The 15,247-nt window shown below is 42.0% G+C and overlaps 1 protein-coding gene across 2 annotated transcripts in view; it reads left to right on the top strand.

The window, feature by feature from the left end:
* mtor (mechanistic target of rapamycin kinase) overlaps positions 1 to 15,247 on the top strand; it is a 427,661-nt gene that overhangs the window by 143,139 nt on the left and 269,275 nt on the right. For both annotated transcript variants that reach the window (XM_034171997.1, XM_034171996.1), the window contains exons 22-24: positions 9,366 to 9,478; positions 13,676 to 13,838; positions 14,544 to 14,636. In XM_034171997.1, coding sequence (XP_034027888.1) covers positions 9,366 to 9,478; positions 13,676 to 13,838; positions 14,544 to 14,636 — 369 coding nt within the window. The remainder of the gene's footprint in view (positions 1 to 9,365; positions 9,479 to 13,675; positions 13,839 to 14,543; positions 14,637 to 15,247) is intronic.

The raw sequence follows: 15,247 nt of genomic DNA, 5'->3' as shown, positions 1-15,247 counted from the left end.
TTTGCCTCAAAATCTGATGACTTGGGCATGAGACTGAGTTGTATGTTCTGGGGTAAAGAATGTGTTGTCTCAGTACTGCATACTCATTGAATATAATCTGTTATTACTGAGGGAACACTGTCATGTAAATGGTAAATGGACTGCATTTATATAGCGCTTTTCCATCTGCATCAGACGTTCAGAGGGCTTTACAATTATGCCTCACATCCACCCCGATGTTAGGGTGCTGCCATACAAGGCGCTCGCTACACACCGGGAGCAATAGGGGATTAAAGGCCTTGCCCAAGGGCCCTTAGTGATTTTCCAGTCCTTAACCACTAGACCATCACCTCCCCAACAATACGTGTCAGTTATTGGCTGACTACATATGTTTAATTTATGTCGAGCACATCATATTTATGTTATCTACAACCCCAATTCCAATGAAGTTGGGACGTTGTGTAAAATGTAAATAAAAACAGAATACAATGATTTGCAGATCCTCCTCAACCTATATTCAACTGAATACACCACAAAGACAAGATATTTAATGTTCAAACTGATAGACTTTTTTGTTTTTGTGCAAATATTTGCTCATTTTGAAATGGATGCCTGCAACAGGTTTCAAAAAAGTTGGGATGGGGCAACAAAAGACTGGGAAAGTTGATGAATGCTAATTGAACACCTAATTGGAAACAGGTGAGTGTCATGATTGGGCATAAAAGGAGCATCCCCAAAATGCTCAGCCGTTCATAAGCAAAGATGGGGTGAGGATCACCACTTTGTGAACAACTGCGTGAAAAAATAGTCCAACAGTTTAAGAACAATGTTTCTAAATGTTCAATTGCAAGGAATTTAGGGATTCCATCATCTACAGTTTATAATATAATCAGAAGATTCACAGAATCTGGACAACTTTCTACATGTAAGGCTGAAAGCCAACATTGAATGCCCGTGACCTTCTCTCCCTCAGGTGGCACTGCATTAAAAACTGACATCATTGTGTAAAGGATCTTACCCCGTGGGCTCAGGAACACTTCAGAAAACCATTGTCAGTTAACACAGTTCGTCGCTACATCTACAAGTGCAAGTTAAAACTCTACCATGCAAAGCGAAAGCCATACATCAACAACATCCAGAAATGTTGCCACCTTCTCTGGGCCTGAGCTCATTTGAAATGGACAGACGCAAAGTGGAAAAGTGTGCTGTGGTCTGATGAGTCCACATTTCAAATTGCTTTTGGAAATCATGGACGTCATGTCCTCCGGACAAAAGAGGAAAAAGAACATCCAGATTGTTACCAGCGCAAAGTTCAAAAGCCAGCATCTGTGATGTTATGGGGGTGTGTTAGTGCCCATGGCATGGGCAACTTACACATCTGTGATGGCACCATCAATGCTGAAAGGTACATCCAGGTTTTTGGAGCAGCACATGCTGCCATCCAAGCAACGTCTCTTTCAGGGATGTCTGTGCTTATTTCAGCAAGACAATGCCAAGCCACATTCTGCATGTGTTACAACAGCGTGGCTTCGTACTAGACTGGTCTGCCTGCAGTCCAGACCTGTCACCCAATGAAAATGAGTGGTGCATTATGAAATGCAAAATATGACAATAGAGACCCCGGACTTTTGAACAACTGAAGTCGTACTTCAAGCAAGAATGGGAAAGAAGTCCACCTACAAACCTTCAACAATTAGTTTCCTCAGTTCCCAAACGCTTATTGAGTGTTGTTAGAAGGAAAGGTGATGTAACACAGTGGTAAACATACAGTAGTGTTCAGAATAATAGTAATGCTATGTGACTAAAAAGATTAATACAGGTTTTGAGTATATTTTTTATTGTTACATGGGAAACAAGGTACCAGTAGATTCAGTAGATTCTCTCCAAGTTGGCGCCGGCTTATGGCGACATAGTGTTACTCTGTCTGTCAGTATGTCTGTTGCTGCTGTGTTTTCATGTGGATTACGCTGTTGGACTGATGAAATATGAAAGACTTACCCTCCTACGCATTCGGGATAATATGGCAAACTTTCAGCTGGATCTGAGTTTTTGAGCTGAGGATGTGGGCCAATCGGGTCGACGAAGGCCAAAGGCCTAACTGGAAACAACCCCAAGCCCCAGGTAAGAGCCAGGAAGCGAGGCAAAAGAGCTGGCTCTCTGGTCCGGCTTAAACGACGAAAGCATCGTTCGCCGCTGCCAAGCGTCCTACTCTCTAATGTCCACTCTCTGGCTAACAAACAAGATGAACTTAAGATGCTCATCAATAGCAGACATGTAATCGCCGATTGCTCCATCTTGTGCTTCACCGAAACATGGCTCAACGCAGACATCCCGGATTCTGCGGTCCATCTAGATGGCTTTACGCTTTATCGCGCTGACCACACCAAAGCCTTGATGAAGACCAAAGGAGGCGACCTATGCTTCTATGTGAAGCAACGGTGGGGTACTGACACAACAATGATTTTGCAGACCTGCTCCTCAGCCCTGGAGACACTCGCCATCAAATGCAGACCATTTCATCTGCCAAGGGAATTTACTTCTATCATCCTGGTTGCCGTATATATTCCGCCTCAGGCTTCAAGTTCCGAAGCGGCCCAACAACTTTCTGCTCAAATTATGGTCATTGAAAACTTGCACCCAGATTCTACTGTGTTGGTCTTAGGGGACTTTAACCACATCAACCTGAGACGATCGCTGCCACGGTTTAAACAGCAGATCCGGGTGTCTACAAGGTACGATAAAATCTTAGATCAATGTTACTGTACTATTGCTAATGCCTTCCATGCAGGAGCCTGGGCATCCCTTGGGCAATCAGACCATAACATTATCCTGTTAATGCCTGTTTACCGACAGAAGCTAAAAACTGTCAAACCAACAATAAAGGCAGTCAAACAATGGTCTTCTCAAGCCATCTGTGAGCTGAGAGACTGTATGGACAATACGGACTGGTTAAAGAATTAAAGAATCCTGTAATGATCTTAATGAGTTTGCTGAGGTTGTTAATGCCTATATTTATTTCTGTGAAAATGTATGTGTCCCAACCAAGATGGTGACCGTTTATAGCAATAATAAGCCATGGTTCAGTAGAGAGTTAAAATGTCTCTGGAAGAATAAGCATGATGCATTTAAGAGGGGACAGAAAATTATACAAGACAACAAAATATAATTTTGACAGGGCTGTTAGGAAAGCTAAAATAGATTACAAACAAGCTAGAAGGCAAACGTATGGCTAAGGATAGCAAAGGGGTATGGGAAGGTCTAAGGCAGATAACCAATTATGCAAGCAAAAAATCTGTAGTCAGTGAGGACTCTGAGCTGCCTGATAGGCTCAACGAGTTCTATTGTCGCTTTGATAAGGAACAGGATGTTACTGCACAAACACTAAGTACCCCCCGAATCCCCCCTTTATTATCACAGAGCATGAAGTAAGGCTCCTGTTACAAAAACAAAACAGTAGGAAAGCTGCAGGCCCCGACCTTGTATCATCTGCCACTATAAAGTTCTGTGCTAATGAACTGGCCTCAGTTTTTACTGACATCTTTAATTGGTCTCTGAGGCAAAACAGTGTCCCTGCTTGTTTTAAATCTGCTGTTATCATTCCCGTGCCTAAGAAACCAAATATTAGCTGCCTTAATGATTACAGACCTGTTGCTTTAACACCCGTGGTTATGAAAATCTTTGAGCGACTAGTATGTGATTGCCTGTCTAAACTGGCCAGATTGGACTCTGGTCAGTTTGCATACAGGGCAAATAGGTCTGTTGACGATGCTGTGTCCATGTGTTTACATTCCATCCTGCAACACCTTGAGACCCCAGGCAACTATGCTAAGGTTCTTTTCATAGACTATAGTTCTGCTTTTAATACAATCTTACCCAGCAAACTCTTTTATAAGCTGCAACAAATGGGAATTCATAGTTCCCTTTGTCATTGGATACTTGACTTTTTAACACAGAGCTCCCAAGTGGTCAAAATCCACAATAACACCTCCAAGTTTAAATATATAAGCACTGGTGCTCCCCAGGGATGCGTGTTGTCACCTCTTTTATATTCCTTGTACACAAATGACTCCACATCACAAACTGATACTGTGAAAATGTTTAAATTTGCAGATGACACTACACTAGTGGGTCTAATTTCTGGTGAGGACGATAGTGCCTATAGAAATGAAGTCCACTCACTCATACAGTGGTGTCAAATTCATAATCTAGAGTTAAATGTAGCGAAAACCAAGGAGTTAGTGGTTGACTTTCGCAGACAAAAGAAGGCATCCCTGCCATTGCACATTAACGGATTGGAGTTGGAACGTGTGAACAGTTTTAAATTCCTGGGCACTACGATAGCTTCCTCCCTGAAATGGGATGAGACCCTTACTTGCATCACCAAAAAAGCACACCAAAGACTCTTCTTCCTACGCCAGCTGAGGAGGTTTGGGGTAGCCAGTAAGGGGATGCTGCTGTTTTACCAAGCAGCTGTTGAAAATGTCCTGACATTTTCCATCACTGTCTGGTATGGCAACTCCACTGCTCAACAAAGGATGCAGATGAATAGGATAAGTCCACACAGCCTCAAAGATCATTGGCTGTGAACTCCCTCCTGTTGTGAAAGTGTCGTGACATGGACCCACAACAGGGGGCGTTAATGAACGGACAATGGATAAGCCAAAAGTAACAATTTAACGTTGTGAATCGCACAACGACGTACAGACAATAACAATATGGTGGACTGTCAATTATACACAAAGTGACGTGTGGGCAGGCTCGACGATAGAAGACGCCTGGCGAGAGAAGAGCCGGATCCCACACAGCTTCCACCACCAACGGAGCTGAAGAACACCGGAGCCGCCAAGCCCTGCGCCCCAGGTGGCCGCTGTCTTCAGCAGTCAGACCCGGTACTGCTGGCAGAGAACAGAGACAGTCCTGATGAGTGTGAGTTCGCACACTCAGTAATCCCACAGTCTGTATACAGTTAGGAGGGAAAACCTCCACCTCCAATCACACACTCGTGCAGCTCCTGTCTAACCACTTGTCTGGTTGGGGTGTGAAGCGAAGCCGTCGCTGATCACACCAAACGCCAATCCCACAGATAAGGCAACACCCACAGGAAAACGGCTGCAAAGACGTTCAGACTATTAGTCAGTGTTAAGTACAGCAGAGAATATTACCTGAATGGTAGCTGATGTCTCGGCGAGGAGGTGGAGTTGCAGTCCAGCCTTTATGGTGATGGTGATGAGATGAATGAGTGACAGCTGGTGCTGATGATGAGTGACAGCTGTCTCTCCCAGTGGCTCCGGCGCCCTCTTGTGCTTGAAGCCTGCACTCCAAGCAGGGCGCCATCTGGTGGTGGTGGGCCAGCAGTACCTCCTCTTCAGCGGCCCACACAACACCTCCCATCTCTACTATTTACAAAACAAAAAAAAAAATCTGTCGGAAAGGGTTGAAGATCCTACTAGATCAGTCACATCCAGCTAACTCCCTTTTCAACATCCTCCCAGGTAAAAGGTTGAGAGCCATAACCACTAAAACATCACGCTTTCTCAACGGCACCTACTGCAGAGCCATTAAGCACCTAAATAGTTCTCCTACCCTGCACCAGCACCTTATGAAAGTAGGTTTTTATGACTATGACTGAGCTCATATACATTGTTTTATTTCTTTTTATCTTTTTATATATATATTTATTTAGCATTTTAGTGCAATATGCCCATTTTATATCTGCTGCATACTGTACTGCTGCACTTAGCACTTTAACAAGCCACTGCTGAGTCTGTGTTTGCACTTGACACTTTAACCTGACTCAGGTTAAGGGGGTCTATTTTTTTTTTTTATTTTTTTTTTTTATTCTTTAGATATAATGTGTGTGATTTTATGTAGAGTATTGTGTGTATGCTTATGCTTTTTATGTCTCTTGTTTACGAGCACACTGAAACAAATCCATAGCAACTTGCATTGGTTGCATGGCAAAGTATTGAATCTTGAATCTTGAATCTTCTCACAAATCCAACAAGACCAAGCATTCATGATATGCACACTCTTAAGGCTATGAAATTGGGCTATTAGTACAAAAAAGTAGAAAAGGGGGTGTTCACAATAATAGTAGCATCTGCTGTTGATGCTACAAACTCAAAACTATTATGTTCAAACTGCTTTTTTTAGCAATCCTGTGAATCACTAAACTAGTATTTAGTTGTATAACCACAGTTTTTCATGATTTCTTCACATCTGCGAGGCATCAATTTTGTTGGTTTGGAACCAAGATTTTTCTTGTTTACTAGTGTGCTTGGGGTCATTGTCTTGTTGAAACACCCATTTCAAGGGCATGTCCTCTTCGGCATAAGGCAACATGACCTCTTCAAGTATTTTGACATATCCAAACTGATCCATGATACCTGGTATGTGATATATAGGCCCAACACCATAGTAGGAGAAACATGCCCATATCATGATGCTTGCACCACCATGCTTCACTGTCTTCACTGTGAACTGTGGCTTGAATTCAGAGTTTGGGGGTCGTCTCACAAACTGTTTGCTGCCCTTGGACCCCAAAACAACAATTTTACTCTCATCAGTCCACAAAATATTCCTCCATTTCTCTTTAGGCCAGTTGATGTGTTCTTTGGCAAATTGTAACCTCCTCTGCACGTCTTTTATTTAACAGAGGACTTTGCGGGGGATTCTTGCAAATAAATTAGCTTCACACAGGCGTCTTCTAACTGTCACAGCACTTACAGGTAACTCCAGACTGTCTTTAATCATCCTGGAGCTGATCAATGGGTGAGCCTTTGCCATGCTGGTTATTCGTCTATCCATTTTGATGGTTGTTTTCTGTTTTCTTCCACGCGTCTCTGGCTTTTTTGTCCATTTTAAAGCACTGGAGATCATTGTAGATGAACAATCTCTAATTTTTTGCTCCTGCGTATACATTTTCCCCTCTCCAATCAATTTTTTAATAAAACTACGCTGTTCTTTTGTACAATGTCTTGAACGTCCCATTTTCCTCAGGCTTTCAAAGAGAAAAGCATGTTCAACAGGTGCTGGCTTCATCCTTACATAGGGGACACCTGATTCACACCTGTTTGTTCCACAAAATTGACGAACTCACTGACTGAATGCCACACTACTATTATTATGAACATCCCCTTTAGTACTTTTTTTTTACTAATGGCCCAATTTCATAGCCTTAAGAGTGTGCATATCATGAATGCTTGGCCTTGTTGCATTTGTGAGAATCTACTGAATCTACTGGTACCTTGTTTCCCATGTAACAATAAGAAATACAACCCCTGGCAAAAATTATGGAATCACCAGCCTTGGAGGATGTTCATTCAGTTGTTTAATTTTGTAGAAAAAAAGCAGATCACAGACATGACACAAAACTGAAGTCATTTCAAATGGCAACTTTCTGGCTTTAAGAAACACTATAAGAAGTCAGGAAAAAAAATTGTGGCAGTCAGTAACGGTTACTTTTTAGACCAAGCAGAGGGAAAAAATATGGAATCATGAAAAACAAAAGAACGCTCCAACACATCACTAGTATTTTGTTGCACCACCTCTGGCTTTTATAACAGCTTGCAGTCTCTGAGGCATGGACTTAATGAGTGACAAACAGTACTCTTCATCAATCTGGCTCCAACTTTCTGTGATTGCTGTTGCCAGATCAGCTTTGCAGGTTGGAGCCTTGTCATGGACAATTTTCTTCAACTTCCACCAAAGATTTTCAATTGGATTAAGATCTGGACTATTTGCAGGCCATGACATTGACCCTATGTCTTTTTGCAAGGAATGTTTTCACAGTTTTTGCTCTATGGCAAGATGCATTATCATCTTGAAAAATTATTTTATCATCCCCAAACATCCTTTCAATTGATGGGATAAGAAAAGTGTCCAAAATATCAACGTAAACTTGTGCAGTTATTGATGATGTAATGACAGCCATCTCCCAGTGCCTTTACCTGACATGCAGCCCCATATCATCAATGACTGTGGAAATTTACATGTTCTCTTCAGGCAGTCATCTTTAGAAATCTCATTGGAACGGCACCAAACAAAAGTTCCAGCATCATCACCTTGCCCAATGCAGATTCGAGATTCATCACTGAATATGACTTTCATCTAGTCATCCACAGTCCACGATTGCTTTTCCTTAGCCCATTGTAACCTTGTTTTTTTTCTGTTTAGGTGTTAATGATGGCTTTCATTTAGCTTTTCTGTATGTAAATCCCATTTCCTTTAGGCGGTTTCTTACAGTTCGGTCACAGACGTTGACTCCAGTTTCCTCCCATTCGTTCGTCATTTGTTTTGTTGTGCATTTTCGATTTTTGAGACATATTGCTTTAAGTTTTCTGTCTTGACGCTTTGATGTCTTCCTTGGTCTACCAGTATGTTTGCCTTTAACAACCTTCCCATGTTGTTTGTATTTGGTCCAGAGTTTAGACACAGCTGACTGTGAACAACCAACATCTTTTGCAACATTGCATGATGATTTACCCTCTTTTAAGAGTTTGATAATCCTCTCCTTTGTTTCAGTTGACATCTCTCATGTTGGAGCCATGATTCATGTTAGTCCACTTGGTGCAACAGCTCTCCAAGGTGTGATCACTCCTTTTTAGATGCAGACTAACGAGCAGATCTGATTTGATGCAGGTGTTAGTTTTGGGGATGAAAATTTACAGGGTGATTCCATAATTTATTCCTCAGAATTGAGTGAGTCCATTTTTTTTTTCCTTCTGCTTGGTCTAAAAAAGTAACCATTACTGACTGCCACAATTATTTTTCCTGATTTCTTATAGTGTTTCTCAAAGCCAGAAAGTTGCCATTTGAAATGACTTTAGTTTTGTGTCATGTCTGTGATCTGCTTTTTTCTACAAAATTAAACAACTGAATGAACATCATCCGAGGCCGGTGATTCCATAATTATTGCCAGTGGTTGTATACTCATAACCTGGATTAATCTTTTTAGTCACATAGCACTACTATTATTCTGAACACTACTGTACCACTGTCCCAGCTTTTTTGAAACGTGTTGCAGGCATCCATTTCAAAATGAGCAAATATTTGCACAAAAACAAGAAAGTTTATCAGTTTGAACATTAAATATTGTGGTGTATTTAATTGAATATATGTTGAAGAGGATTTGCAAATCATTGTATTCTGTTTTTATTTACATTTTATACAACATCCCAACTTCATTCGAAATGAGGTTGTAGAAGTAGACAGTACCTGGGGTTTCACTTGAAATTAGTCAACAGATCGGCAAGCAGTAAACAGAAAATGCAGTCATACAAGTGCAAAACTTTAAAGGGCAGACAAGAAGCTATATGTAAAAAGAAAGATATTGCTTTGCCACAGCAAATTGACTTTTCATGTTGTTAAACGTGTGTTTCTTTCAGCTTCTTAACGCCATCCAGCTGTTTGGTGCTAACCTGGACGACTACCTTCACTTGCTGTTGCCTCCCATTGTCAAGTTGTTCGATGCCTCTGATGTTCCCCTGCAAGCCCGGAAGTCAGTATAACACTTGTCTTCTCAATGGATTCTAAATACACATGGCAGTGTGTTCCAGGCACCAAAATTATTAGCTATGTCCTCTTTGTCCTAACATAATGTTCTCCTGTTGCAATGATTTTTTTTAACCCCTGATTACTGCTAACTAAATTATTAGATTTTAACGAGACATCTTTTTCTGTTATAACCAAGCGTTAAGCTTTGATGGTTGCAGTTCCTTGACTGGCTGCTCGAGGCTGGCTCCAAAATGGAACACATTTCCATAGGAGCCCATGTTAAAATGTTCAGCTTTAGAGCTGAAATAAACATGTTTACAGCCTTGTATAGAAAACGGGTTTAGTCTCTGCAGATAGTTTCCTCCTCCACGACAGTTGTACAATTTTTTGTAACAGCTTAATTTAAGACATTGTAAGCCATAAAGTTCTTATAAAATTGGTGATGTGGTCGCTTTGAGTGACAGCAGCTGAGCCCAGCATCTCTGCCTATCACAGCTTCCATAATTCAGTCTGCTGACAGCAGCTGTTGGAGGAGCTGTGTCTGTTTTGTTTGGAGATTTTATTACAAGCATCTGGTATAATATGGCTTGTTTTGTGGTGAAACAACCCAACTGAAGTATTTGCACAGAGTAAAATTCCTGTGGTATTTATTGTTGCATGGTAATGCCGTTCGCACTTATAGCAGCTATCTGTAGCCTGAACCATTAAGCCCCATTAATGCATTATTACTAAGAAAATAAGTGCATCATAGCTTTTAATGTTAGATTTAATAAACACCCAAACCAAGTTCAGCCTTTTAGTTTATGTGATTCAGGCTTGAAGAGAGGGGTGTGTTCATGCTTCTTTTGTCACACACTGAATGACCCACACTCCACCCCTTTATGCATTAATGAGTTCATCGTGCTGCTGCGTCAGCCAGAAGTGGGCTTCATATCAGCTGATCTGGGACTCTGTAGAAAATTTATGGGTGATGTCACACAGGTTTTGTCCAGTATATATACAGTCTATAGTTATAATGAGTCAGGGTATCTTGCTTTTATAGGAAATTGTCATGTCCTTGTAACTGACATCATGTAAATATTATTTCTGCTTTCTCATTTCTGTAACCCCAAGCTTTTCATTCTTCTAATTTTGTTTTACTTGCTGTTGTGTACATAAAGTGTATACAAACAAAGTGGAAAATAAACATAAGCCATTTGATTATTAATACCTGCGTGAACCATCAGGCAGTAGAGCCGCTGGAACACAAAACAAAAACAAAGTACAGAAGCCAACTGAATACCCAACCAGCAAAAACACTGGTGTTTTTGAAGGAGACCTGAGTTTTTTCATTTCGTCATTATGCTGATCGATCATCTCAGTTATACGGGAAGAAAATGTGTGGAACCTAATTCAAAAAGCAAATGGGCTCATTATTCAGCCATGTGGTTACTTTAGTGTTAAGCTTCTTTCACATATGCACTCGGGTCAGTAAATGTTCTTGTACTTGATTAGGTAAGTGGTTTCTGTACATGTGCCCAAAGTGACATGGAGTCAAAATTGAAGTGGCTGTTGTGTGAGTCAGACCCCAGTAATGTTGCTGGTTGAGCCAGGATTTTCATAAGGGAATGTGTTTTCCACAGCTCTTGAAATTGAAATGAGCTCAATTATTGTGGTAGACCCAGTAATTTCTTCCAGGTAACCAGACAGGATCTTTCAGGTTAGAATTGTGACACATTGAGATTGTTGCCTTGGAGAGTTGTTACGAAGACCTTGAGAAGTTGTGTACTGTTACCAATAATGCTTCCTTATTGGACATGACTGTGTGGAATCCACATTATGTTGCTGGATATCATGATGTTATGATTGTTACAGAATCAGGGGGTCTACTGGTTGGAGCTCTCAGGAAGCCTGAGTGAGGAATGTCAAGACTCATGAGTGTGCTGAATCTTGAACAACTACCAGATTTTCAGTCACTTCCTGAACTCAGCTATCAGCAGTTTTTTCCGCATCTGTATGCAGAGAGAATGTCAAACCCACATCTCATCAGCAACATTCAGGTTTCAAGGAGCTCAGTCTTAGAGGTCAAAAGAAAAGTCTGGTTGAATATGGAATTATAGTCTGGGACCAAATTGTGTTGGTCCCTCTACATGTATAATGAACACGTGCAAAGTTTTAGGTGGAAAGTCCTAAGGGTTTCTGAACTGTGCGGCGTTTTGACATTCAGTGAATTGCCTATGTTGCTGAGTAGCCATTTTTTGGATGCCAGTATCTCTGAAACAAGCAAAGATGTCTGGCTGAAATTTGCATTCCTGGGTAATTTTGGCCCAGGCTTTCCGATTCTGTCATCGGAAAAGGCCCAGCTCTTCTACTTTCTGAGCTATTTGTCATCAAATTGGTGATGATTTTATGTGCAAAAATAGAAAAAACAATTTTGGTGAGGGTTTGAATTGAGGTCTGGGCAGTGGCAGAGTTATTCCCACTGAGAGCAGAAACAACAATCCTCCTTTTTTGTCTTGGAGAGACAGGAGATGTTTTAAGGGTGGGTGGAAGTGACAATTGTCCCACCAACTCCCAGAACAATTAACTGTGGGCTGGAGAAGCACCAACTGTTCCAGCTGCAGAACCATGGTCACAGTACGCTCTCAAAATAAATACACATCAAATATCACTCACTCACTCACTCACTCATCTTCAACCGCTTACTCTAATTATGGGTCGTTGGGGGGGCAGGAGCTTAACCCAGCAGTCATAGGGCGTGAGGTGGGGTACACCCTGGACAGGGTGGCAGTCTGTTGCAGGGCCACATATAGACACACACACATTTATGCCCACATACGAGGTCTGTCAATAAAGTATAGGTCCTTTTTATTTTTTTCAAAAACTATATGGATTTCATTCATATGTTTTTACGTCAGACATGCTTGAACCCTCGTGCGCATGCGTGAGTTTTTCCACGCCTGTCGGTGACGTCATTCGCCTGTGAGCACTCCTTGTGGGAGGAGTCGTCCAGCCCCTCATCGGAATTCCTTTGTCTGAGAAATTGCTGAGAGACTGGCGCTTTGTTTGATCAAAATTTTTTCTAAACCTGTGAGGCACATCGAAGTTGACACGGTTCGAAAAATTAAGCTGGTTTTCGGTGAAAATTTTAACGGCTGATGAGAGATTTTGAGGTGATACTGTCGCTTTAAGGACTTCCCACACAGCGGGACGTCGCGCAGCGGTCCCAGGCGCCGTCGTTAACCTGTTTCAAGCTGTAAACCTCCACATTTCAGGCTCTATTGATCCAGGACGTCGTGAGAGAACAGAGAAGTTTCAGAAGAAGTCGGTTTCAGCATTTTATCCGGATAGTCCACTGTTAAAGGAGATTTTTTTAATGAAAGACGTGCGGACGGGTCCGCGCGTCGGGACACAGCCGGCGCGACGCTCCGCCACAGGAAAAACACCTCTGTTGGAAGCCTTAAGGACAAGTTGGAACATGCCCAACTGTTAAACAATTTCTCATATACTCACTCCACTGAAGGCCATCAAAAGCCACCTGGATTTTACAAATGGTTATCAACACGGAGGTGTTTTTCCTGTGCCGCCGCACCGCGCCGGCTGCGTCCCGACTCCTCCCACAAGGAGTGCTCACAGGCGGATGACGTCACCGACAGGCGTGGAAAAACTCACGCATGCGCACAAGGGTTCAAGCATGTCTGACGTAAAAACATATGAATGAAATCCATATAGTTTTTGAAAAAAATAAAAAGGACCTATGCTTTATTGACAGCCCTCGTATACACCTACGGACAATTTTTAAGTTTCCAATCCACCTAACTTGCGTGTCTTTGGATGTGGGAGGACGCCGGAGCACCCAGAGAGAACCCACGCAAACACAGAGAGAACACGCAAACTCCATACAGAAAAGCCACAGGTGGGAATCCAACCCATGACCTTCTCACTGTGAGGCAACAGTGCTAACCACTAAGGCATAAAAACAGCAGAGAACTGAACGACTAAAGCTCGAGTGGGGCTGTGATAGCAGAAAAAAGTTTTCCACTGGTGGCATTTCAGAGGAACTTCATAACATCGTAATTATTGGGAACTTTCTTTGGTCTTGTGGGAGATTAGAGGTCACAAAAAACTTTTTGTTTTTTTTTAACTATGCTTTTCTATGAGTCCTAGTAATGTTTGAATGAAGCTACAGTGTTAATGTTTGTGTTTCCTCTGGGTTGTTCAGGGTTGCCTTAGAGACGCTGGACCGTCTGACAGAATCGTTGGACTTCACAGACTATGCTTCACGTATTATCCACCCGATTGTTCGGACACTTGACAGCACGCCTGAACTGCGCTCTACCTCCATGGACACCCTGTCCTCACTAGTGTTCCAGCTGGGCAAGAAGGTAGCTGTAGTTGCACCCAGGCATCTCTTTAGTGGTAGCTGTTATTCAGCAGACTATTTCCAGCTTCCTTGCTGCTCTGCTGGCTTCTGATCGACAGTTTTGTAGTACACCCCCCCCCCCCCCCCACACACACACACACACACACATATACACACATACACACTCCTCCAAGTCTTTATAGCTTCCTGCCAGACTGCTGATGTCATTGACCAGCGATCAGCAGGGGGTGACATTTATGAATGTGGTTGAGGTAATGTGTACTCCTCCCTAACCTCCATACCACTGTCTTCTCTTTATCTACCAATCTCTCCATCTTTTTCAGCACTAAACTCAGAACTGTGCTTCCCATCTGAGGCATGCAGGAGTTATTAGTTTAGGGGAGGTGATGGTCTAGTGGTTAAGCGTTGGGCTTGAGACCAGAGGATCCTTGGTTCAAATCCCAGCCTGACCTGAAATTCACTAAGGGCCCTTGGGCAAGGTCCTTAATCCCCTAGTTGCTCCCAGTGTGTTGTGGGCGTCTTGTATGACAGCAGCCTCACATCAGGGTGAATGTGAAGCATTGTTGTAAAGCACTTTGAGTGTCTGATGCAGATGGAAAAGCGCTATATAAATGCAGGTGATTTATTATTTAGTTAGAAGATTATAAGGGTATATGACATGCATATATATTTTATTTACATATCTCTCTTTTCCTTTTGTTTTCAGTATCAGATATTCATCCCCATGGTCAACAAAGTCATGTTGAAGCACAGGATCAACCACCAGCGTTATGACATACTTATATGTCGGATTGTCAAGGTATGTTTCATTTCCAGTTCCCCCCCATCACACCACCTCTGTCTTTCTGAAAATGTGATTCTTATTCGAACAATGCATAATTGAGTCTTTATTCATGAAAAATTGTATTCATTCATTCATTCATTCATTCATTCATTCATTCAGTGAGAGGTGGGGTACACCCTGGACAGGATGCCAGTCTATCTCAGGGCTTGTACATAGTCACTAAATTCAAATCGGTGTACTCTTCCAGTCTTGCAGATGGCTCTAGCATAACAGATACCAAAATGTTGAACTAATTTGACCAAGGCTGTTGTTGTTTGTTTAATGTTCTGTTACAAAAAAGTCTGATGACATGATCTGTTATGCACAAACACATCTTGCTTGATGTCATGATCTATGAGAAATCCTTAGTGGTGTATGTCACGTCCTGTCTGAATCCATATTGCCCTACATTTCCACTATGGTATAAATAGTTTTTTGTATTAAAGCTTCTGTGCATGTGAATACAGACTGGATGGAGTGGGGGAGAAGAAGAATTCCATCCACCTTTTTCTTAAGGCCCCTTCACACCTAACACAACATTGGATGAAAGAAACAGAAACCGAAAGAAAATCCGTGAACAACAAAGG

Source organism: Thalassophryne amazonica, chromosome 6 (genome assembly GCF_902500255.1).
Source record: "Thalassophryne amazonica chromosome 6, fThaAma1.1, whole genome shotgun sequence".
NCBI lineage: Eukaryota > Metazoa > Chordata > Actinopteri > Batrachoidiformes > Batrachoididae > Thalassophryne > Thalassophryne amazonica.
This window is presented reverse-complemented; position numbering and strand designations above follow the sequence as displayed.